Genomic DNA, 26,811 nt, shown 5'->3' on the forward strand with positions numbered 1-26,811 from the left:
ATATTACATTTCAGTCTTTTGCAGCCAAATACTGCAGTAATGTTTATTTCCGCTACCAAATCACCCAAGCGACGATTTGCGGAAAAGTCAGCGCCACCTGTCGTTCGAAAGTTACGCTCCGCCGGAAATATTTTTCGGAAAGGGGTTCTCGAGCAAACATTTGCAAGGCAGCGTTCAGCAGTTCACGTGCGCTTGTTTTGTTTTTCAGTGTTGTTTCTTTGCCGGAAACGTGCGCTTACTAACGAAACAGGATGGTACAGGAGGGGCGTCTCCATTTCCGTTTTCAGAAACGGGGTGGAGGGAAGGAATTTTCGCGTTGTGGCCTGAACAAGGACCCCGTGTGGCAATGTCTGCACTCTGCTACCTCAACAGAACGCTCAATGACCAAATCAACTTGTGCATGATTGTCCGCTTATGCGCGGGCGAATGTAACAGTAAAATTGGATGCACTTTCTTAATGCGCACAGACGTTTTTGTTCCCGCTTTCTTGATAGGGCAATAGTTTCTGCTAACTTCATACAACACCTTTTCCCGCCGGGCACACTTAACTGATTAGTGAACGCCCTGTTGTACTATCTCAATGCCGGCTTGTGTTCATACGGCATAGCGTTGCTTTGCGGGCTAACAGGCCGCAGGAGCGTTAGAATATGCGGATATGTGCGAGGTTGCACTCTGCCGTGCTCTCGCTGTTCACAGAGGACAGCATGACATTGTAGCATTTATGGGGAATGATCTTACTAGCATATATCACTCGTTTTTCGCCGAATACGAGCGTACTTCGATGACAAAACTATTCTGGAACGACCGAGCTGTGTGCACTTGGCAGCAAGCGCGAAATATAGCCGGAACACTTGTTTCAAAACGCGCTGGATGCACGCCTAACTGACCCCATCAACGGCTTCGTCTTTTGGGCCCTGTATCTCGTCGCGACCTTTATTACATACTAGTCTTAGTGTTTAAAAATGGGTGGTTTGTTTAGACATAAACACGTTGCAGTTACATGACAGTTCCGTGGCAGTTACAGCTCACATCAGTCGCCTCACTGCAGCGCAGGAATACACGGCCGGCTCATATTTTCAAACCAAAACTAAATCGCCCATGGACGACACTGGCTGCGCCTTCACCGCTCATGCGCAGAAGCTTTTCCGCAAGTGGTCAATTTTTAGGCCATTAACATTATGCGAAATGACAAGGGTAAACGCACTGGCGCCATCTTGTGAAGGCAGTGCAATGCAGAAACTGTTCGAGAAAGGATATTTTCCACCCAAGACGTCCAGCGCTCAAAACGTTTTCTGATTTTAATATACATCCCCGCATTAAAATATTTACGCATAAAACATCATGAACAAGGGTGAAACCGATTTCGGTTACGTTCCGCGTGGTTGTGTTACGTTCCGGGCGGTTGTGTAACGTTCCGGGCGGTTGTGTTACGTTCCGAGCAGTTACAGACAGTTGCAATACAGCGTGAGGGCCCTGTATGCCCAGGAGCGCCAGCCAGAATCTAGAGTATATCTCAAAAACTAGCCTGAAGTACAGCTTGCACTTTGTCGTCAAAGCAAGGTTAGTCAAAGCGAAAAGCAAGAACAGCAGCAGTTACTGGTAAGCGTACCGAGCAGAACCGCAGTGACTGCTTATTAGGCTGAAGCGGGCGCCTCTCGTTTGGAAGGACGCAGCCATGTTTTGAAGCTAGGAGCGCAAAAGTCGGAACTGGCGCAGCGCTAACTTCTGAAAATTGCGTCTGCACGCTAACGCTATTTTCCCATTAGCGTTCTGCGCATGCGCCCTCTGCACCCCCATTTCCGCTAAGTACGCTATCACGCAATACTAAAACTCTCTAATAATTCAGGTAAGCCAAGACTGCCAGAAATGACTGCGCTTCCCAGAAGGAGAATTTTTGCTCGCCATTTACTTCGCTCCGCTGGGGGATGTTTTTGCGCAGCTAACGGAAAAAGATGGCGTACTCGTAGTGACGTACACAGGTATATTCCATACGGCTATACGTCAAAAAATGATAGCGCAACAATCGAAGACCTCTGTAAGGGCTTTCCTTTAAGAAGGGCTGCTGCAGCTTGCGCTAATCTCTTGTGAGGCAGGCAGAGATTGTGACTTTTTGATGCTTCAGCACTAAATGTTCAGGCTGTCAAGGGAACCCACGGTGAGCAACGCGGAGCTAAATGCTTCTCCAGAAGTGTAAAAGAACAAATGTTTTGTGGAACGCAGAGCTTGTGAGAAAAAAAGCTTAGCATAAAGGTACAGTAAAGGCTCACAACAACTATTAGCACTACCGCGAAGGGAGCAAGATGGTTGAATGGCTCGTAAGAAAACGAAGTGTGCGCCCTCGTGTGGCGATTTCGTGCAGCGCTGGACTGTGCACATAACATAGTAACGAGCCAATCGGGACGTTTTGCTGCTCAGATGTCGCAAGAGCAGAGAGAACATTCGATACACCAGAGTTCCGGGCATGATTATAGACTTTCTACAACTTTTGCGCAGAACTGAAATAGGGGTGAACAGCCTGGGCCACTCACCACGAACAGAAAAAGACATGAAAGGGTTGCAGAGCACAGAAAATGGCATATCTCGTTTCCAGTTTTTTTCAACAAACCGTACTCTTTGTTTAGAATCTGTAAAAGAAAACCTTTTTTTTCCGCTCACGTTTGAACTGTCCCCAAAGTACGTCTCACAGTGGGACCGACAATGGGTAAGCGTCCTCACCGGCCACGAGTTCCTGCAGCCTGCGGGCCTCCTCCTGCTCTTCGAGGCTTCCCGGCTGGAAGCGTCGCCTGGGTACAACGTACGCCAGGGCGGCCTCCCCGAAGTGCGGGTGCGGTACCCCAACGACGACCGCGTGGCGCACCTCCGGGTCGGGGACCAGCAGCTCCTCCAGTTCGGCGGGCGCCACCTGCTCGTCCATGCACTTGATGAGCTCCTTCTGCCGGCCACACACGAAGATACGGCCGTCGGGAGAGTAGTAGCCGGTGTCGCCTGGGGTGGGAAAGCGTCGCGATAGGGTTGTTCAGAGGGTGCGAGGTGGCATACATTTTTCGGTTAAATTAAGTACCCATCTAGTGTTCGTCCTCACCTTGAGTGTTGTGTACAGGGAATAATGAACGGCGCTTAAGTGCAGTACCGCGCACTCCTTTTCAGCGTTTCTTTGCTTTGATAAATGTTTCGTTTGTATTGCGTTTCGAAGATACCAAGGATCACCTGTCTTAAGCCTACCTTTGCGATCCATGATGATGGCAATGGAGATGACAAAGATCTCCGGGGGGATTCGACTAAGAAGTTATACTGAGTAAATATTTGCACGAATCCGGTACGTTGCCGTCGATGGTTTGTTTTCATGGCACACTGTCTTAGCTGCATAGCTATGCACTCAGTATTATGTGGGCCGGTGTCGGCAAGGCAAGTCTGTGCAGCTGCACCTAAACCATTTTCTTTGACATTTACGAAGTATCCATATTTTTCGGTGCGCCATTCGGCTTACTACTATTTTTTTTATTTCCCTCATGATTGAGTTGTGCGGTACCGCTTCAGGGTTGCCGATGTATGCTCAACTGGACAAGACCTTAACTGGAATAAGGTAGTCGCTGCAGTAAATTACGCAGTGACAATAGCCAGTTTTAGCTGAGCGTTTTTACGGCCAGCGGAGAGGAGCGGACGAGCGCAGACGCCGCTGCGCATGTGCACGTCGCTGGGCCGGACAGCGTTTGTACGGAGCGAAGCTTACGCCCGCTGGGAAGCCCTCTCCAGCGGAACGATAGGCAGGATTTTTTACTAAGTCCTCGACGTCGGATTGCTGCCGACGCCCATCACCTGGTTTGCAATCTGCGTCGCGTCCTCGTAGGTTGTAGCTTCGGGAGCCGGTGCACTGCTGGTCTTTGATCGATCCGTAGCCTGAAAAGCTGGAGGGCTTCTGCACGCTGAAGGTAGGCGGCGACGTCGGCTCTGCCTTCCTCTGTCACGTTTGGGAGCATGACGCTGAGCGTGCTGGCTGCCTCCCTGCCGTGAACAAGCTGAAAAGATGTCAATTGAACGGTTTGCTACACAGGTTTTTTTTTATTTGATACCTCAAAGGCCCCTGGTATGGGGGGCATTACATGAGGGAGGTTTTTTTGTCGGCGAAGGCGACGTAAGGAAGGACGACATCCAAGGTCATGTGTTTCGCATCGACATACATGACAAGCACGTCTGTGATGGTATTAAGCGCTCCGTGAGGGTGTTTGCGGATGGTGCCCACCTGTCCTCCAGTAGCTTGTCCGACTGTAGAGCAGGAAGGCCCTTCACCTCAGCCGTGAACTCTGATCCTCTTTCCGTGATGTATAGTTCGGGAGCACTGTGTCGCAGCAGGATGTATTTTACGAAATAGTTCGCGGCTTCTGCTGCTGTACGTTTGCAATTATTCATTTGTGTCCGAACTAGAGCACTGCATGGGCCTCAATCTGAGGCCCAAGCCCGGCCCGGGCCCGAGACCTGAAGCCCGAGCCCGGCCCAGGCCCGTGGCTTCAAGCCCGGGCCCGGCCCAGGCCCGCTAAATTATCGCTCTAGCGAGCCCGGCCCGGCCCGTGAATCCCGGAGTGAGGCCCAGCCCGGGCCCGGCCCGGCCCGTTTCACAGTAACGCTTGAGGTATATTGCTCACTCTGAGCAAGTATACTGCTACTAGACCGATAAGAAACTGGCCGACAAAGGCTCTGAAATCACAATTTGGCTCGCAGAAAGTTCTTTTGGCCCGTCTTTTGGGCAGTGATCTCGTGTAGGTGCGCAAAGACAAACTCGGAAGTTCCCAGAGCCAAGCAAAAAGGGCTGCATTCGCACGTAATAGCATTCCCCCATGGTTTTAATCAGTTATATTTTGCCGCCCGGAAGTATAAACATTAAAGCTGCCTAGCAAGCAGCGGGATGACATTTTTTTAGTGAACGCGATCTCACAGGTTGAACTCACAGCCGAACTGGTCGCCTTTCAGCAGAACTGAAAAGCTAAAAGGCTTGAGCATTTCCCGGTGTGTGTTTTGAAGACTATAAGCTTCCTAAAATAATATTTTCTTCCCGAATGCATATAATAGTATATAGGTATGTTTTGAGATGACGAATGATCAATGGCCAATTAAGACCGGTTGAATTTTACTCTTACTGGTGGAGCAGAAGATAACGCGCGAACCACGTGATAACTTCAGGGAAAAACACGTCATGACAACCATACTGAAGAAGAGAGGAGTGATAGATGTGGTTATGAGATGTTTTTACAAACTCTCGATAACTTTTGTGGCTATTTTATTTAAGAGACGTTCCGGTCAGCTGATCAAAAAGAAAACCAAGCGCGCTTTAGTTTGTGAATTTTCTCACGTGAGAAAATATAGCTATAAAATAAAAGCTATGTTTTTCGGGCGTATGGGCCCAAGGGGAGTCGGGCTGTTTGAGACACCGAAGCAGACAGCTCCGGATCATTTAGATCACCTTTCAACGAGCAATGATACTACAAAGTACATGGCTGTCATGCTTGCCGCCTAAAGAGAAACGCGGCCGCTGAGGCTAGGAGTAAACTATGGTTCCCCGGCTCAGTAACCAAGAGACTTGACCACTAAGCCACCTCGGCGTGGAAATAAAGAAATATATAAGTCAATGAATAAAGGTTTTTTTTTTTCTCAGCGCGTACTATACAGGGTCTGTTCTGAAAGTAGTAGTACTGGTTTTTTCCTGGGCGAACGGGCGGACGAGAGGCAATCTGCGCGTGCAGGATCGTTGAAGGGGGATATTGGGAATGCTGTTGAAAATCAGTAGTGGGCTCTCGGCTATTGAAGAGACCAGGTCGCTTGTACTGTGAGCCCCTGTCGAAACGTCTCGTCACGCAGAATCATAGAGGATTTACTGGATCAGCGATACGCGATCAAATTTTGTGTAAACCTTGATAAAATGGGGAAAGAGACTCACGACATGATTGAGACATACGGTGACGCTGCCATGGGTAGATCAGGTGCTTTTTAAGTGACACAAGCTGTTCCGTGAAGGTCAGGAAAGAGTGGAAGACGACGACCACTCCGGACGCCCTTCGACCGGCAAGACCAAGGAATATTTGCAGCAAGTGAAATATTTACTGCACAGTGATTGTAGGATAAGTATCAGAATGATTGCTGATAACTTGAGCATTCCTCAAACCCAAGTTTTTGAGATCGTGACAGAAAACTTAGCCATGAGGAAAGTGTGTGCGAAGTTGGTGCCGGGAGTGTTGTCAGAGGAGCAAAAGCCAACCGGAAAGCGATCTGCCAGGATCTTCTTCATCATGTGAATTAGGACCCAGATTTTTGGCCCAGCACAAGGCGGCAACGCTGCCTCAGGCCCCCTACAGTCCCGACTTGGCCCTGCCAGACTTTTTTCTATTCCCGAGAATAAAATGAACGCTCAAGGGGAAACGTCACGGATCGGTAGAGGCGGTAAACAGGGGAGCTAAACAGGGGACGAGGGAGCTAAACAGCATTCCGGTCCAGGCGTTCCTGGAGGCGTACGAAAACTGGAAAACTCATATACACCAGCGTGTAGGTGCGAAAGGGTGCTACTTTGAAAAAGTCTAATCGTTTGTACTATTCTCTTGAGTAAAGTTTGTTAAAAAAAATGAGTCCTACTACTTTCAGAACAGACTCTGTATATATCCCATAGCTCCTCCGTGTCTCTGCTCCAATGCCGCAGTTGTGTACTTCACTCTGCAATAGTGAATAAATAGTTGGACACCAGCCGCTTCTGTACGGGCCCAAGCCCGACTCGGGTCCGCACGTTTAAGCCCGAGCCCGGCCCGGGCCCGCCACTTCAGGCCCGGGCCCGGCCCAGGCCCGGCAAAACAGACAATGTCCCGGCCCGACCCGGCCCGCGGGCCGGGCCGAGCCCGGGCTTTCGGGCTGGCCCGAGCCCGTGCAGTGCACTAGTCCGAACACCGTTGTCGGGAAGGGGCTGTGGAGGTTCATGCCGATCAGCTGGAATGGCCTTGTTGATGGCGGTATTGACGTAAGGAGCAAGCTTGCTTCGGCGGTGGTGTTTTCCGTCGCTGACAATCCCGACAGCCTTTTACGAACGGTGCGACGTCGGCAAACAGTCCTGACGAGTAGTATTAGTCTGAAAGCAGCAATCGAATGGGTCAACCGCGAGCAAGGTATTGGGATATTTTATACGCTTGCGTTGTTTATGTGTTAGTGTCAAGTGAAAATAAGTAATAAAATAAATGAAATAAATATCCACGACTAGGTTTTGAACCTGCGGCGGCGCGAATAGATCAGCTTCGCAGGTCGCTGCGAGATAGCATCAGCCTATTGCCGCGAATCATTGCAGCGTTTGTTTGTAGTGTTTTTTTTGTTCATGCTTCAAGGCTGCCGACACGCCGCTTTATCGCTTCGTTTGTGACGCAAGACGCGCCTAGACTTATGTCGATTGATCGCATCCAGGCGGAGGCGTTTCTACTTAGCGCCAGAATGTTCTAGCTTTATCTCGAATGTTCGCTTTCAGCTTTAAAAAGAGCAAGGCCGACCGCGGCGGGCGTTCTGTTCGACGACCGTCGAGCACGCTTGTTGCTATACGCCGCCGACGAGTGATTCAGTTCTTTGCGGGCGAAAATCAGCCCGAATAAATTGTTTCGTTTCGAAGACATGCTCGCTGTTTTTCTGTTCGCCGGGCTGCAGCCACCACTACGTACCACCACTTCGCAGCCGAAAACACCTTGTGATAAACTGCAACACACTCTCGCGCTGTGCATCGCACATCGTCTTCTTCATCAACTAATGCCACTATCAAACGAATATTCGCGCTTTGAGCTATTTGGTGGTAGTGACAGTGAGATGTGCGCTGCATGCGTTGGCGTGGACAATGTTGTGGCTGAAACACGGCACTATATAGAGTAGTCTGCGTTGGCAACACTGCTACAGAAACGCGGCACTGGAGCATAGGCCGCTGGCGCACTAAGGTAAACTGGCATCTAAGTTGATAACGTTGAAACGAGCATAACTTGCTCTCTGTATCAATGGAAACCTTAATCACGCTTTGATGTACGTGGCGGTGGTGTCCACCTGCACGAAAACTGTGCCTTCATGCTATATTTCATTTTTAGCCATGCTAAACCACCAGCAATTCTTTGTCATGAATGCGGCGAAAGGTGCGCGTACGCCCGATGTACCGAGCTGTAGGTTTGTTCGGCGAAGCCTGCACAATTTCTCCTCGACCCCTGCTTGGAACGCCGAGAATGTGAGCGGGTATGTTGGGGGATAACTTTTTCATGTCGAGAGCGCCGTTCTGTAAGCAGGACGACAATTTTCACTTGAACACTCATGGTCTCTAGGGGGTTCTTCCTTCCAGGTACTAGACAAGGTTTGTAGCTCAGAGTGCGAGCGCTGCTGTAATGGCAAATTGCTGGCGCTTAACGCTTCCAAGAAGGCGTTGTCATCATCGTTTTTTGGTAGCGCGTCGACAGGGGCTCGTGACAGCCACTAAGCGTAGGAGTGCTTCCGACAAGACTTGTACACAATAGTGACATCAAATTCTTGGAGACGCAGGTTCCACCGAGCGGGGGCAAGCGGAGTCGTTCAAACTGGCTATAGCCAGCACAGTGCGTGTTGATCCCTGACAAGTTTGAATGATTGGCCGTACTGGTAGGGGCAGAATTTTGATGTCTCCCAGATGTGGGCAAAATACTCCTTGGTGGTCGGATAGTTTGCCATAGATTTTACAGGGAGTGGCTTGCGTACGCGGTGACTATTTCCACGCTGTCGTATTTCTGAACGAAGACGGCACTTAGAACGCCGCTGCTTGCGTCAGCGCGAATTTTGGTCTAGGTGTCTTTTTCAGAGTGCCCAAGGATTCAAGGGGACTGCAAACGACGCTTAAGTTCCTTAAAGGTTTCCGCTTGCGGTGCTTCCTATTTGATTGGAACGTGTGTCTTTGTCAACTTGGTGGGAGGTTTGGCGGTGTGTGAAGAGAGTTCTTGACAAGCCGTCTGTAATACGCACATAGTCCTTGAAACTTGCGGACAGATTTTTCGCTTTCAGGCTGACGGAACTGGACTACAGTGGTTGTCTTCTTTGGGTCGGGGTGAACGTTGTCTTTGCAGATGACTTAGCCGAGAAACAGGAGCTTCTGCTAGGCGAAGCGGCACTTTTCATGCTTTAGCGCAAGTCTGAAAGAGTTGATTGCTCCCAGTACTGACTTAAGCACCTGCAAGTATTCGTCGAAGTTTGCCGTGAAGACTACAACGTTGTCTAGCTCTTCTTTATGTGATTTAACGTCCCAAAGGGGCCCAGGCTACGAGGTATGCCGTTAGAATTTAAAGTTTGAATTAATTTATTTCTTTCCCCGGTTTTGTAAGAATTTCGACATGTAAACTTTTTTCAAATAGATAGTATTTGTTGTTTGCTAATAACCGTAAAACACCACCAGTATGTTTCTTTTGAATGAAACTGTGGCGACCGCCCAGATATATGCGGCAGCTGCATCACTTTCTTATTGGAAAAGGCAAGACCTTTCAGTGTCCGACTAGCATTATGCGACTAAATGAAAGAATAGTTTATGTTCGGAAGCCAAGACGGTATAATGCAGTGACGAGATTCGGCAGAGATAGTGCAGCGTGTTGTTCAAATCTCAGTGTTTTAAATCTGATATTTTTGTCCATAAAAGTTTGGAAACTACTGCCAGGCTTTGTGCTGTCTTTCAAAGAAATGGAGCGGGAGGAGTGCATTGCCCCACCTTCTTCTCCTCCTCAATTTGCACCCTTTCCTGTGCTCCCTTCGACTTCCTCTGGTGCTACCTCGAGAACAGTAACTCCCTAGCCCTCATGTCGCTTACGACTGAAGTCCAGCCGTGAAACATTGTCTTTGACAAGCACAGGAACGTGAGAACTTTCAGTTACGAGGTACCAGGGCACCGGTGCCGACGCCATTCACCCTGGAGAAACTGCCTCATAGCAACGGTTGCGTGAAAGCGCGTCAGCTGCCTACTCGCTAGTTCTTTTGTCCTTACCGTTGCTGCACACGAGCTGCGTTGTTTTCCTCAGCTTAAATGTCCATTATCGCAAGCTCGGAGATCCATTCGAGTTTTTACAATCTTCCCTTACTCTTGCTACGAAGTAAAATACTGAAGCCCAAGAGTTGGTCGAGTATGGCACTAAGTAGTAGCGCTCCTCCTGTGTTCTGCTTTCTTTAATCCGTTGTCTTTTGCGCTGTTTTGTTATGAATCCATACCAACTAGCCCAAGGGCGCTATGCCGGAAGGCCCGAGTTTGGCGCTCGCCCGAGTTTCATCCGAGTTTGCGATGACGGCAGTCAGTGAAAGAAGATAGCGCGGAACGTGCGCAGGCAGCGGACAATAAAATGTAGAGATAAAGCCAGCAGCGGTGGCCGCGGAAACACACTGCTAAACCGTCGTCTGTACTATTGCAGAGCTCCTGCTGCACGCAAGCAACGGCCGCACGTGGGAAGAAGTCTCTGCGCACGCCCCCTTCACACTGTGAAAGCCGCCCCGTCATCTGCTCTGGAACACGCCCACCGCGGCAGTGGCGCCAACGCCGTCGCCAGCACTGGATATAAGATCACCTCAAGGGATCAACAGCAGCATTTTGGCAGCAGCGGTGGCCGCGGAAACACACTGCTAAACCGTCGTCTGTACTATTGCAGAGCTCCTGCTGCACGCAAGCAACGGCCGCACGTGGGAAGAAGTCTCTGCGCACGCCCCCTTCACACTGTGAAAGCCGCCCCGTCATCTGCTCTGGAACACGCCCACCGCGGCAGTGGCGCCAACGCCGTCGCCAGCACTGGATATAAGATCACCTCAAGGGATCAACAGCAGCATTTTGGCAGCAGCGGTGGCCGCGGAAACACACTGCTAAACCGTCGTCTGTACTATTGCAGGTTGGTGGCCTTTTGTCATGAACCAAATCTGATTTTGTTTAATTGCTGCTGCTGCTGCTGCCAAAACTATCGCAATGTCTGGAACTTCTTTGTGCCCTGAATGTAAAGATAGTGTGTCAGAGTCTGATGATGGCGTGCTTTGCACAGTTTGTAGCACTGTGTATCACATGGGTAAATGCGCCGGAGTGTCTGAGGCTACTCTGAAATCAAAAGGCGATGTATATCGCAAAGCTTGGAGGTGTCAGCAATGTAGAGGATCGAAAAGTCGCCCACAACGAACTGAGAAAGCCGAAATCAACAGCGTAGAAGAACAACAGGATATATTGCTCATTCTCAACGCAATCAATCAAAAACTTAATATCTTAATGCCATTGAAAGAAACAGTCGATGGCATTGAGGATGCCGTGCAGTTCATGTCTGATCAGATGTCTGACTTGCTTCGGCGCACTGAACAGAATGAACGAGAAATAAAAGAAATCAGGATTAGAGTGGACAGACTTGAGGCGAAAGAGAAAAGTGTGGAATCACTTGAAAGTCAGATCGATGAACTGGAATGGCGACATCGGCGAGCAAACTTAGAATTTCATGGAATTCAGGAAACGGACAGCGAAGATCTTTTGGGCAAACTGAACGCTATCGCCGAAAAACTTGAAGTGCCACTGCTTAGTAACCAAGATGTAGATGCACTCCATCGCTTGCCAGCAAGGCGCGATAAAGTTCCGGGCGTTATCTGCCGGTTCGCTAGGCAAGGCGTCAGGGACATGTGGTGGATGAATCGAAAGAAACTGATCGCTGCTGGCGACGGAGTGCATGCGCTCGAAAACCTGACTAGAAGAAATCGGGAACTCTTGAAAACTGTCAAGGATTGGGCAAAAGCACACGATCACAAGTATGTGTGGCACACAAATGGCAAGGTATTGCTAAGGAAGTCTGATGGCATGTCAGCCATTCACATCACTAAAGCGTCTGAACTCGATCGGCTAACCTAAGGTTGTATTCCCATCGCATGGCTGGTACTGTACGTCATTCTACCACCCCGTACATTCTTCCGGGTGAGTTTAGAGGCCATATCGGCTCAACGTTTTCAAAGCACTTAAAATGTCTCCATATTAATGCTCGGTCAATAAGAAACAAGGAATCGCAGCTATCAGCTTTACTTCAATGTTGCAATGATTCTTTTGATGTCATTATGATTTCTGAAACCTGGTGTACGAGTGAAATAGACGTCCCTCGGTTAGACAGCTACCGGACTTTCTTTTTAAATCGTGTCTTTGGCCGCGGTGGCGGTGTGTGTGTTTTGTTTGAGAAGGCATGGCAACCCGAGTTACTACCCATGTTCACTATTTCTACATGTGATTATGAAATTTTGTCCACTCGTGTCGAAAATGTGATTTTTGTTGTTTGTTATCGGCCCCCTCAAGGTTGTACTTCGAATTTCTTTAGTTTTCTTGAATCATTGCTTTCTTATGCTAATGATAACTGTTTAAGGCTGCTGTTTGGTGGTGATATAAATATTAACTTATTAGTGCCAGATAGTCACACTAAAAATCTAGACCTTTTGTTAAAAGTAAACGGATTTTGCAATGTAATTAATTCACCAACGCGAATTACACCTACCTGCTCGTCATTACTAGATGTGTTCATCACAAATTTTGAAACTGACAATCTCAAAGCTGGGATTATTATTTCTGATCTCAGTGACCACTTGCCCATATTCCTCTGTATAAAACACAGAAAAAATAAGTTCAAGAATTCAAAGCAGTGTTTTCAAGTTATAAACAGCGACAACCTCCTTAAATTCAGAGGCACGTTGACAAATGTCGATTGGACTAGTGTGCTTCACGAGACTGACCCGAACAAAGCGTACGAACATTTTTTAGACATCGTCAAGAGTGTTTACCAAGAAAGCTTTCCTGTAAGAACGACAAAGCGCAGTCATCACACCCGTAAACCATGGATCACACCTGACCTGAAAAATAAAATTAATAAGAAGCACAAACTCTATCACAAATTCATCAAATCAAAAGAGATCAATGAACTGCAGACTTTCAAAATATACCGAAACCGCCTGAACAAAGAACTTGAGCGAGCAAGAAACGCTTACTACGTTAACCAGTTTGGTTCTGCAGGAGGTAAGACGGAGATAATGTGGAAAAAATTAAGCAATCTTTTCGCTTTTAGTAATACTCGCTATGATATTAATGTTATCAAGAAAAATGGGGTTGAGATATCGGGACAACAGTTAGTAAACAAATTCAACCAGCATTTCGTTAATCTTTCAATCCCGCCATACGTGCATAACGACCTTCGCAACATCCCTTTGAGCAGTGAAACAATATTTCTCGACGCTATTGAAGAAGGTGAGGTACTGCATGTTTTCCAGGAGCTGAACAATACCACAAGTATAGACATTGACGGGATGCAACTAAAACCCATCAAGTTTGCCCTTGATGTCCTGCTTCCATGCCTCACACATATTTTTAATTTGTGCATTGCTAATGCTATCTTCCCATCTAAAATGCAGATTGCACGTGTGTCTGTCATATACAAAAAAGGCGACAAAAATGACTTCGGCAATTATAGGCCCATCTCTGTGCTACCAGTATTTTCTAAACCACTTGAAAAGCTAATTCACAAACGTTTCGCAAAGTTCGAGGAGAAACAAAATATAATAACTGACTCACAGTATGGCTTTCGTAAGCACCGTTCTACAGAGCACGCATTACTAGCTCAAAAAGAGTACATATTAAAACACCTTGATCAAAATAAAATAGTCATCGGCATTTTCATAGACTTTACAAAAGCGTTTGATTTGTTGAATCATGCATTACTAATCCGCAAACTTGACCGCTACGGTTTCCGAGGTCACGCAGGATCTCTTGTACACTCTTACTTGAGTAATCGCAGACAAGCTGTCAGTAATAATGGGTATATATCAGAAATAGAATCACTTCACCGCGGTGTTCCCCAGGGAAGCATACTGGGTCCTTTTCTTTTTAATATTTTTATTAATGATATTGTGCAAATCGCCCCTGCAAAATACATAATATATGCTGACGATACCAGTATATTTTTTTCAGGAACTCAAGTAGATACTCTAATAGATACAGTGAATTCTACCCTCTCAAATTTATATGAATGGACAAAAAAAAATGGTTTGCAGGTAAATGTCGCGAAAACAAAAGCAGTTATTTTTAGAGCAAAAAATAAGAAAGTTACACTTGTAAAAGACATTTGCTTCAATAATGCTCAAGTAGACATAGTACCTACATTTAAAACACTGGGCGTTGTATTTAATGAAAAAATGACTTGGGATGACCATGCCTATTTTATTTCCAGCAAACTGTCGCAAATTATTGGTTTAATTTGCAGATATCGCCAACTGCTGCCAACAAGAGCATTGCTGGCCATATATCATTCACTCTTTAGTTCTCGCCTCAATTACTGTAATTTAGTGTGGGGAAAAACTTCGCAAGAAAACATCAATAAGCTACTCGTATTACAGAAAAATTTTATCAGAATAATTGAAAATGTTCCTAGAACATTCCATACACAAGAACTTTTTTATAAATACAAAATACTCCCGGTAACTAAATTGTACACCTTTCGCCTCAGCCACGCACTGAAGCGCGAAATTATTAATCACACGTCCTTCCTTCATGAACTCTCCAACATTGTAGTAAGCTATAAAGTACACAACACAAGAAACGTCGATCAGTGGCACATTAAAACATACAGAACAACATATGGCTGTCAAACACTTGAAAACATATTACCGCGTCTACTAAATGCTCTTTGTGTCAATGACATTGACCTAAAAACCACCTCACACAGAAAGCTTTTAGAATATTTTTTATTTACAGATACTGCATTGAATCTGTGAACCGAATTTACTGTATTGCACTCTTCATTGCTTTGTTTGTCATTTTGTTTTTCTTGTGGGAAGTACCTGTCGCGATTTTTTTTGCAATATTGTATTTAGTTTCAAAGTGTGCCACCGTTTTGTTGCCAAAGTTCGCAGCTGGGTGTCTATGGCCAAGTCAAGCGGTCCAAGAGGCCGCTTTTACTATGGGCACCCTGTCACCATGTATATTGTGGTGGTAAATAAATAAATATCAAATCAAAGTTAAAGACGATACAAGCGCACCCTGCGCGCCCGTTTTACACTTCAAACAAAATACACTGGGCAATACCAGGCCGCAGCGCTACCTGAAGTTATCAGCGCCATGTCAGCAATCGCGAAATCGTGACTTCTCTCCTATCTATCTGCACACTCACCGCTAGCTGTTCGACACGCCTTTTCGGGCGCGCCAAAGGCGTGTCTTCTCTTTCAGGCTCTATCTGTCTCTCCATTTCCGAAGACGAACAGTGCGCACTAGGTGCACTCTTGTATCAACCCTTTCTCTTCTCTCGAATACGTTAAAAGGCAACAGATAATATTACGAACATTTTGCTCATTTCCAAATTTATTTTAAAATCTGAATCCAAGTAAGCGTTGTTGAAAAGTATAGCTTTAGGAAATTAACAAAGATTTGACACTTTCTGCCGCTAGTGGCGATACTGAGACTATTGCTTGCAGCGTGGCTTGCATACGAACTAGAGCGGCAACCGGCCGCGCCGAAAACGAGAGCTCCTGCACTAACACGCCGCCGGTAGCGCTGCCTTCGACTGGAAAGACTGGGCAACTACTAGACGCTGAATCTGACTTATTTTTCGGCCATTGCGATAATGTATTTTATTGTGTCGTATATCAAAATATAAGTCATGCATCTTCTGGCTTGCATAATACACAACAACAAAAAACTGGACTGCATTGCACCCCCCCGCGTCACTGCTGCTCTCTGCAGTGACCTCAGGTGGAGTTCTCCGCTGCTACGGCCGCTGCCGCACCCCCCTATGGCCAACCATTGCTTTTAGTACGCTCTTGGCGAACCTCAGCGGTAGAAATTGGCCGTGCGAGCGGCTGTGATGTGGTGTGAGAAAAAAATTGCTGTTTGGCTGTATTCAATGATTCATTACGTATGCCTGTTGTGTGTGACGCCTCTTTAGTGCGCTGCGGATGCGAAGAGCGTGCTACCCAGCGACACAACTCATCTTATGTCATCAGACGCTGACTAAAAGCTCTGAAGGCGGTGGCGCGCGTATCTGCGTAGTATTTGTTTACATCGTGCACTTCAAGGTTTTGCGGACTGGTTTTGTCACTAACGTCGATCGCCGTTGTATACCGCAGTGACATCGCAATAATATCGTTCGGGCAGATGAGGGATCCTGTTTGTAATAATGGAATCGGACTTATAACAGAGAAAGGTGTTACGGTTGTGAAGTACGCAGTGCTTGCGTGCTGGAAATTACAAACTCTTTATTGCACTGGGTCTAGAACAGCGACCGTTTGTCGATCCCGGATGTGTTTCGTCATCGCGGTCCGGGTTTGACGCCTTGCAAGCAGGTGTGACGCGCCGTCAGCGTTGTACTGTGTCTTACGTGGTTGCAACAGGCTATAGTGTTGCGCAATCTTGGTATGCGAGCGAAGAAATCGGCGGCTTTCGCCACGTTGCGTGTCCTTCGCAGAGGTGCTTAGATTTATCAGCGATGACGTCTGTTTTGCCTGTTATATTTCGATGGTCAACATCATCGATGTCGGTCAGAAATCAGCACAGCCGCGCAGCATACCTGTAGCCGGCAGGGATGTTGGGAGTGGCCCACCCATAGCGCGTACGCCTATAATTTATGTACGGCACGCCGGGGGCGTGACCAATGGTTTTGATTGACAGGTGAACTCGGAGCTAAACTCGTGAACGGTGAAGTGCCCCGAATTCATCTCGGGACTGTCATGGCGGCAGCAGCAGCAGCCTGGGTCATCGCTTCCTCTGACGGAAAATGTCAGTACGGCCGGCTGGACCCGTTTACTGCCATAGCCGACGACGAATTCCAGTGACATTTTCGCCTCTCCAAAACATCGGTACGATGGTTGTGTAAAGAGTTAGGCGGCGACCCACGCCTGCGGAGAGTGCGTACCGGGCCTCATTCGCTTTCGAACAGCAAGTCCTCTGCGCCCTCCGGTTGTTCGCGACCGGGAGCTTCCAGGGGAGCGTCGGCGCAGACCGTTTTATTGGACGCCACCAAAGCACTGTGAGCCGCTCTGTGAAGGACGTCTCCGACGCGCTTATCGACGCGGCTGTGCAGAAGCGGTGTGTTGCTTTCCCCACGACTGCGGCCGAGCGTGCGTATGTTAAGGAGCGTTTCCTTCTGCGCGGCGGCATCACAGACGTCGTGGGATGCGTCGACAGGACCTACATTGGCGTAAAGGCCCCTTCGAAGTCCAGCTCTGACGTGGTGAAGGCCAACTATTTCACGAGGAAGGCACATTATGTATTGAACACAATGGTTGTAAGAATGCTGTTTTTGCTTTCATGCATGTCACGGTTAATGGAATGTTCTCCCATTTATTAGTGATAGTGGTCCGTGTACTGTGCAGTGTCAGTGGATGTTAAGGAACCCCATATGGTTGAAGTTATTGGCAGCCCTTCACCATGGCATGCCTCCTCGCTTGAGTTACTTTGGGGTATTAAACCTCAAAAACCGCTTCCGTTTATCAGTAACTGAGCAGTTTTACACTCAGTGTAGATAATTTTTTTTTACCTCATGTTTGCGCACGAAATAGGTGCATGGATTTTTCCAGCTATTTCATTCATGCATTTTAATGGGTTTTTAAACGGTAGCATTTGTGTCACTTGGCAGATTGCATTCTTATGCAATATTCATAATCGTAAGTCGCAATAAATATTTCACTTTGGCTGAAGTGGAAAAGCTCCTGCCGGAAGCACTGGCGTCTGTAAACCAGGAAAACTGGCATAACTGTTGTGTTCATGTGAAGCAAGTTGAGGCTGAAGCATGGCAACGCGATATGATTGTTGACGCTGAAATTGAACCGGTTGTCTTCAGCATTTCCGACTCGTGCAACTCCTCCTCTGATGAGTCGTGCACCGATTCCAGTGATGAAGATTTGAGTGGCATCGAGGAACTTGTCTGACTTCGAATTGATGTGTAATACATATGCTACCGACGAAAGAGAGAGGACTCATCGGCTTGCTGTGATCACCTTTGTGCGTGTGTGTGGAAATGTGAAATATCTGTATATGTGGGTGTGTGTATCGATCAGTCTACCGAGGAAATTGTAACATTTCCATCAAATAATTGCATCATTGCAATTCGTTGCATCAAATTGTATTGGGCAGTAACTTGTAGTGTAGGTGTTGAGGTGGTCATGTTAATAGTGTCTGTAGAGAAGTAGAATTTGTAAGGGAGTGCAAATAGTACTTTTCTAATTATAATACGTATACTGGTACACGTCGTCAATGTGTGCAGTTTTTGTAAGTTTAATTGCAGAAAAATACGGTGGAGCTTAATGAAGCGTTGTGTGAATTATTCGGAAAGTATATGAAAATTTGAGAGTAAATTGGATTCGTTTAAAATAATTTTGAACATATACTGTTTGATTCGTTCGACTAACTCAACAGAAATTTATTCAATTGTGCTGTCCAAAAAGTTCGAACATTCACAAACCCCTAGGCATTGGCCTCATTTTGTGTGTGAGGGTTGGGAATGGTATGTATGGGTTTCTGATCTTCATGTCCTGAAAAGGATTTCCTGGTTTGGTGCTGTCTTGCATTACCGTCAATCTCTGGTCGTTTTGAAATGTTATGCAGTGCCAGTGTTGAGGTAGCCAGTACTGTATGTTTTGTCCTTAATTTTTCGGAGGTGTCAATGATTTCAAGCTGGCTCTTGCTCAGTTGAGTGTGAATTTGTTTCGGGTCACGTCTTTGTTAGTACATTGGTCAGGTTTTCGTTTTATCAAATAGTGTTGTTCGATGGCTCCACATGTTTTTTTTTAGTTTTGGAGCACTTGACTGATTGTGTGTTGGTGCACATCCACTGCACGTGTCCTTTAATTTGTGTGCATTGTGATCCATGCCACTGGCTGTTTCCAGAATAAACCATTTCTCGCAAACACTGCGGGGTCAGCATTCTTTATTGTCCTGTCTCATTTATTGTTTGCTCTTTCGAAATATTTTTTCCTAGCGTTGTACAACTTTTTCTGCATTCTTACTTGACGCTCCTACAGCTTGGAACTCTTTGTACCTGGCTGCATGAAAATCCTGCCTGAGCAGCTTCTGCTCTTCTAGGAGAGCAGGGAAATCGAGCCAAGCTGACTCTTGAGACAGTACTATTTGCTGTCACTGTGGTAATCAATACTATGTTCAAAATTTAACACTTAACACGAGAAAACAGGCCATATCGAGGTAGTGTATGCATGGTGTATGGTGTATGCGGTATGCATCAAATGAACAGATGCATCCTGTTCCTTTCAGAACACGGAATAATATTCAAGCGATTCTGAACAAAACGAGTTTTCTCCAAGTCACGCGAAATTCAACTTGCGATGAAAAAAAAATGTGGGAAAAAAAAGTTTAACTATGCGGGATTCGAACCCACGCACTGCCATTGCCTGTCGACCCTTCGGAGCGACGCGTTAGACCACACGGCCACAAAACAGCGCAGAGCGATACACCGCTCTTTATTTTATTTGCGGACTACTTCCGTAGCCTTCACAGCGTTGCTAGCCCTAGCGTTGCACATGATGTAGCGTTAGTAGCGTTCCCTCGCGGTACAAAGGAAAATTTAATAATGTATGAATCACTCTAAAGCGCTTTAAATCCAAATCTTGCACACTATAAAATGCTTATAAAGGTGTAATAAGTGCATTATAAAATTCAACAAACCTCGTTCGTTGAATTGCACACGCAATGCACTTGGTGGAGCGACAGACAAATGAAAAGTGCACCGGCGGTTGGCTCACGTGACCCGTTCTTTGTAGACCGCCCAAGAAGGCCATGAGGTGGCGCCGATGCGATGATAAAGCACGGAATATATCCAGATAACCCAATGAAGCTGGAGGCGTGACGAGGGTGGGATTTTGTCTTGCTACCATTAGTTCACTCATCTGAGGGCGTCGCCAGAACTCGGGAAGATTCCGAGTTTCAGCAAACTCGGGCCTTCCAGCATAGCGCCCCAACTCAACGTTTTGCTAAGTAGTGTTGGGAGTAGTTTTTCCCACTACCTTTTTGCGCTGCTGAAGGCCGATTCACACGACTGACCATTCGCTCACGGAAAAGGCGTCACGTGACGTTCACTTCTGCTCCATGAGATTTGCGCCTTACCCACGCAGACGGAAAGACTGCGTCCGTGTTTAATCCGCTTATGGCCGCTCTTCCTGCCTTGAGCTTTGGAAGTGGCGTTAAGCGTATTAGACATTCTCACGGTGATTGTCCATGTTAGTTTACCGACTTTATTAGCCAGGAGTGAACCGGACGAACCGGAATGGGACCGCACGTGACGCCTATTCAGCAGGCCAACGGTACATCGTGTGAATCGGCCAAACACGCTTATTAAAAAAGCCCCACTCACCGCTCCGTATGAAGCCGTCTTCGTACGCATCAGCAGTCTCCTGTGGTGTTCTGAGGTATCCTAAGAAACCAGTAGGGCTTCTAATACACATCTCCCCCTGCTGGAATGGTCCCAAGGATTGCCTGGTCTTCGGGTCAACCACCTGTTCAATCGAAGAAGTGGAATGGTATGGTACGTGCCTTTGAACGTCCTCAATCTGCATTGAGCTATAAGAGATGACATGAGGGATGGCTCTAGATTAATGCCTCCCCCTCCTCCCTCCCTGGGGTTCCCACTACGAAAGCACAGTGCACGGCGTTTTTGTATTCTGCCTCTATCAAAATGTGCCCGCTACGGCTGGGATTCGATATCACGATCTTTGGCCCAGCAGCCCAAGGCCGTAGCCACGAAACCACCACGATGGGTGAAACGAAGTACTGGAATATTCAGAGTGCGGTTAGATGCATGTTATACACTGTTTTCTCTACATGGTTTGGCCAAAATTCTTAAACAAAGACCGATTTCAATGCGGTCAGAAAATCTGACTGCCCAAAAAGAGTGCACACGCAAAAATACCGGTGACCCAAAAGGTTACGCAATGCAGCCGGTCCTTTGCGTTTCATGTAGACTTCTGGGTCTTCGCGCTGTTCTGCACCACCAAGACCTTTCAACTATGAAAAGATTAGGGCAAAGAATAGCACTTATTGTTCAGAAAGTAAAAAAAGAAAACTTAAAATACCTCGCTACAAATCGTTAACTGCTGTTTTCTTCCCAGACTGCTGGTTTGTTTGGTTTGGTTTATGGTGTTTAACGTCCCGAAGCGACTAAGGCTATGAGAGGCGCCGTAGTGGAGGGCTCCGGAAATTTCGACCACCTGGGGTTCTTTAACGTGCACTGACATCGCACAGCACACGGGCCTCAAGAATTTCTCCTCCAAAGAAATTCAACCGCCGCGGCCGGGATCGAACCTGCGTCTTTCGGGTCAGCAGCCGAGCGCCATAACCACTGAGCCACCGCGGCGGCGGTCATCACTTTACGTTCCTTCGCATTGATATTTTACTGTGCCCTCCAAGCTGCTCGAGCTTAATTGGTTTCTACCACATCACAAGTCTTCCGCCGCACTCGTTTGTGGGGCATCTGCTTCTGTGCACTTGCGCTTCTACTCGCAGCGGTTTTGGTGGATCAAAGCGCCACTGTGTTCACCATTACATCTTCGCCACCGTCATCGCTGGGATGCAGGCTACTTACGTCCAGGCTTATCTTTGCCCCCTATTGGAAGAACACTCTTCCCTGTGGTTGTGAAATGCGTGTACGCAAAACAATTCCATGTGACGGCAACTAAAATACGTTTACCTGCAACACTTTGTTTACAGAAAATGCCCACCTTTACTTCAACGAAGGGTGCTGGCTGTCCAACGCTCTTGAAGTCACCACTCCCTGGTGTGGAGAATGTTACGCCTCCCGCCAATTCTGACATCCCGTAGACTGCAGGGATAATCAGAATTAGGAATACCTAAGGCACCCATGGTAATAGTGTTCTAGTCGAGTCCAGTTACAGATAACAAATGAAAAGTTAGCTCAATGTTGAAATGCCTCCACGTTGGACATGACTGCAAAATATTGTTTCAAATTCGCGATGCGTGAATTTTCGGGGCTGAATTCAGACTGAAGGAGTGCCGTTGGGGGAACTGCACGCGCACACACGCGCCCACACGCGTGCGCACACACGAACACATGTAAGACACTATGGCCATATGGCGGGCTACAGGCGTCGCGACGTGCACTTAAGCTAAATCTGTGACCGATTTTCAGACAGGTTTTCCCGAGCACATGCCTGCAATGAGAAACATTTTAAAACAAAAAACTGCAATGTCACAATGTCAATACTTTCTAAACTTTATAAATATTGCGTCTTTTCATGTAAAATGTAAAATTTTCGCATAATACTAGTTATTGCCATTGCAGTCTGTGCGATTGTATAATGTCATAACGGTGATTGCATAGATACAATAAATTACATCAAATCTAGTAACTTTCTTGGCGGGTACAATCAATTCTTGCCTTCATATACAGGGTCTAAACTGGCCACATGCTACAAAAGCTTACTTTGAACGAACCTTGTATTGTGCCTCTAAGCCCGAGCTTTTCGGACACGCTTTGCAGCACATGACCGCTCACTGTTCCGCCGGCAACCATGACTTTTGTTAGACTCCTCGTGTCGAACTTGGAAAGAAGCTGGGTCTGGTTTAACTTCACCATGAATGTTGGGAAGAGCAGTGCACTAGTCGCCTGTTTAAAAGGAAATTAGAAAGCAGACAGCTGTTTTTATTTCCTGTAGGAAGTTATTTCTTTTTTCTAGAGCATATGCCCTTTGTACAGTTCAAAGGTTCTCTGCTCGCATGAAGTTTAGATTCAATTAGTATCCTACTACTCGTATCCTCCTTTCTCTGGTATTCATCTTTGCGGATTAGGTATAATAATATTGAGGTGACAACTATTATTAACGTGTAGACTTTTCTTCATACCAGTTAATTGAGTGTTGAACTCATAATTCCTTTCACCCCCAAAAATATTTGATAAAAAAAGAAAGGAGTCTGGAACCCCGTTATTGTTAATGAAGTGTTATAGGCCCAAAGCAAGAAGAGAATCCTCCAAAGTTCCCGGTACGGCAAGTCATGCTTCTGAATTTTTTTTCTTACTTCCGCATGCTAAGGTAGGTTTTGTTCAGGGCAGGTGTCAGTAGAAAACTCCGAATAAATTTTTTCCCGTTATTCCCTTGCCGCGAAAAACAACATGTACTTCAGTTTTCATCCGTTTTGGACCCTTTAACCCCTTAACCGTTTTGGACGAGCTGCGCTCGTCCCTGCCAAGCTGTCCCCAAACTGTTTTGGACGACTGTAGCTCGTCCTCGCTGAATAGGTTCTTCCCTTCAGCGTTTCGGACGATCAGCGCTGGTGTGTGGCTTAGATGACATTTTGGTCGACAGATGGCAGCACTGACCTGTTTATTTCGTTTTCTTCTACCGCATAAACGTTTTTTTCGTATGGCAACCTGGGTTTTAAAAATGGCACCCGGCGGAGGCGACGCGTGGATTCCTGGCCCGTCTTCGCGGAAAAGACGCTTTTCTTCGTCGTCTTCTTCAGACGATGGTTACTTAGACACCGAAGTGTACATTGTTTCTGGGTGCGAGGACGACAGTGATGACATTATGCTGAGCAGTTTTTCCGATGAAGAAGAAAACCGCTCAGAAGCGAACTTTGCGGGCGCGCGTCAGTAGATGAAGATCAACGCCAGTAGCATCCCAACGCGACCCCCTGTTTCGTTTTCTGGCAGTTCCTGGTAAGACGTTCACTGTAAGCTAGCCTGATGATGGTCATTCTTTAATTTTTATCTCTCATTACCCGCCGGAAGTTGGTTTTCTGTATTGTGAGGAGTAATAAACTTCAATATGCTGATTTGACTTTGTGTTTTCTGCAAATGTTTTTCAAAGATCGAATGCATGCTTTTTATTGCAATAATAATCGAAATCACGAATAAAAAAAATAAGCAGTTTTGTTAAGAAATTCGTTGATATAAAAAAACGGTGAAGGGGGCTAGCTTAGACTTAATTTTATGTCCTCTCTCCCAGTTTTAACGCGTTTTGGTAAGAGTTCGTTTTAGGCATTACACACTTTTAGCACCCATTCTTGGCATTTTCGGGCAAGCGACGTCCGGGAACTACTGCGAGCCTGAGGCCGAGGATTACAAAACTTTCCGCGCACGTGGCGTCTGGGTTAACGGCAGCAATGGGATTCCCTCTCCTCAATGCTCTGAAGCCGCGTCGTGAGAACAACGCGCGTGCGTTCCCCACCGTGAGGCAGTGTCTGCGCCGCCCAGGTAGTGTTTGAGAGCGACTCAGTTCAGAGCTCATGAACAAACGGACGTGGAGCGTCTCTAAAGAAGTGCCCGCGCTGCAGCTGACGGCTGCGGCGTAGGCGCTGGGGGCTCATACAACCTTTTACACTCCTCGATTAACGAATCATACCTTTTCAATTCATACACAGTGCTTATGCTTTTACCACTTTCACTTTACGTAAATATCAGCGTGAATAAATTCTGGCCGAAGAACGAGCCGCAATTAACTTGGGCGTTTAAGATATTCTGCAAACCTTGGGCTGCACAGGAGATTTACACTACACGGAGCAATCAAGAAATTTTTGGCCTTTATACGAACCAATCAAATTGTTAGTGTGCTGCGTGAAAAAGGTGGAAAATAGGAAGAAAATTTTAACTTACGCAGCGCGAACAAACCGAAATTCGAAGAGACCTTCTTGACAAAGGTACAAAAAATTTATAGCACTAATATTATACTCGGTAATGAGTCCTTCCACCCGAAACGCCTCAGGTGCCCAAAGGGTATCAGCGCCGATTCTTTTGAAAAAAAAATCAGGCTAGTTGCTGATTGTCTGATTGGAGTTTAAAGAAGTATTTTTCTAAAAAAAATTGTTCGCTCACATGAGCGCTCTTTGAAGTTTACGTGAACAAGCAAATCTTGGTTGCGGTTAAAGATATCCAAATCAAACGTGAAACAGGATACAATGGCAAATCGTATTGTAAAATACTTCATTTTTGTTGTTCTTTCATTTGATTTTATTAATGAAGCCAGGCAAGAGTTTTCCGCGTTTTTTGAGTTGTGTAAAAAGGGGGGAAACTGTGGCTCTTAGAGCGCCTGAACCTTTTAGTCGTCTGGACCAGAGTGGTATCAGAGACTAGAATGTGTAAAACGCTGATTAGTTGTTTTGTAATCGACGAAATCAGGAAACTATTTGGTATACACGAACATGGCTCATCGGCACTCCGCACCAACCGTAGTATTTCTCTTTCAAAGCGTGATGTGCTCATTTCGTGCTGCGTCAATGGTTTATCGTCGGCATGGCATAATATCACACATCCGAAGTCTTTCGCGTGCTTAGTTTAGAACAGTCTCTGCATGTCATAAGTGGACAGAGAGAGAAGGCTGCAGGCAACGGTGCCGTTGGGGTCCTGTAAACCTTTTTCTACGTTTATCATAAACACATTGCAGAGAAGAGTGTTCGAGGTAGTCAGACAACACCTGCAGCAAGTAAACAAAACTGATTAATTCTCTGCAGGAGAATGATTCCGAATTAAGGAGAAAAATAACTGCTGGAATTTCTACTGCCACAAGGAGGAGAATAATGGTTTGAAATTTATTCGACTCTACACACCGGAAAAGTGCATGGGACGTCAGCGGCAAACTTAAACATGCGGCAGCGAGTGCGAGCTTGCAGAGGCCATATCATGACCACATTAAGTCTCCAGAGGAGCTGTTTGCCTGGGTTAAATTACGTGAAGAAAATTAAAGTAATCCAGGCGATAAATTCCAAATTACAAAAAAACTGGGTTCTAGATTTGTCATGGCAATCGCAGTCAAAGGAGTGCTATAGTTAATCAATATCAGACAAGCTACGCTTTGAACGCTTCGAGGAGCCCTCATGTCATGCTCAAAACTCCAGAAAGTCATGTAAATAAACGGGCATAAATACTTATAGGTATTCTTACAATAAAAATTCAACATTTAAAAGTTAAACATGAGCAGATCTGAAAACGCAAGGCAAATAGGATAAATGACAAGAAATTTCCAGCTTACAGGCTAAACCTTCCTGCCATGAGTGTCCATGGGCCTGTTCAAGCCTAGGTTCTGTTCATGTATAAACCCGAGAAAAGAAATGTGCCTTTCATTGTCCTGCCTCCGCGTCGGACAGAATTAGGCAAAAAACACTGGCAGTGCAAGACGCTGACATCAATTTTGCCTTGGCCTGCTTGGCAACTTCATGCCACCAATATGAGATGTTGTGAGCTGACAAAATAGGTCGCTTAGGATACTGGTGCCAAGCGACAAAGCAAAGTTTCTTCGAAAGAGCCATAGTGCATAATAGTGTCAGAATAATAGTCGGCGACTCGTACTATTGGGGCTCAATATAGCTTACAAAGCATCCGATCAGAACAAACAGAGGTTTCCTCTTAATGGTATATCAATGCCGCATGTCAAAGATCACCCTACATCCAGGTGCATTTAGTGTACTTTATTTGTGTTTACATCGACAGCGAACTACAACAATTTCAAACACAGCTCGGCTAGCATTGCTTCGCGAACTGAACTCCTATCACACATTGTGCGTTGCAGTTCATACTGACTACGCTGGTACTTGTTCTGCAGTGAAGACACAGTGTGGCAGTACCTCCTAGTGAGGCTGGTTCCGGGCATGAAAAAAAAAAAACTTTGTCGCCAGGAAATAAAAGTTACCGGAAATGCAATTTTTAGAGAACAAAACAAGCAACGAAGTTGGCATGCATAATGTGCCATCTCAGGAATTTTTATCTGTAGAGCCTTTATCGTTATTTAGGCTTGGGTCAGTTTTTCGCAAAAATAAGTTTTCGTGAACTTCGGAAGTACTTTCTAAAAGTGCCATGTACAACAGTTTTCAATTATTTT

At 46.4% G+C, this 26,811-nt stretch overlaps 1 protein-coding gene across 1 annotated transcript in view; it reads right to left on the reverse strand.

The window, feature by feature from the left end:
• Positions 1-26,811, reverse strand: part of LOC149357340 (uncharacterized) — a 76,973-nt gene that overhangs the window by 1,396 nt on the left and 48,766 nt on the right. The window contains exons 6-9 of the mRNA XM_089576567.1: positions 22,436-22,607; positions 21,703-21,803; positions 20,340-20,481; positions 2,716-2,985 (exon numbers count right to left, since the gene is read on the reverse strand). Coding sequence (XP_089432693.1) covers positions 2,716-2,985; positions 20,340-20,481; positions 21,703-21,803; positions 22,436-22,607 — 685 coding nt within the window. The remainder of the gene's footprint in view (positions 1-2,715; positions 2,986-20,339; positions 20,482-21,702; positions 21,804-22,435; positions 22,608-26,811) is intronic.

This window comes from Amblyomma mixtum, chromosome 3 (genome assembly GCF_055824585.1).
Source record: "Amblyomma mixtum isolate Tamu chromosome 3, ASM5582458v1, whole genome shotgun sequence".
Lineage (NCBI taxonomy): Eukaryota > Metazoa > Arthropoda > Arachnida > Ixodida > Ixodidae > Amblyomma > Amblyomma mixtum.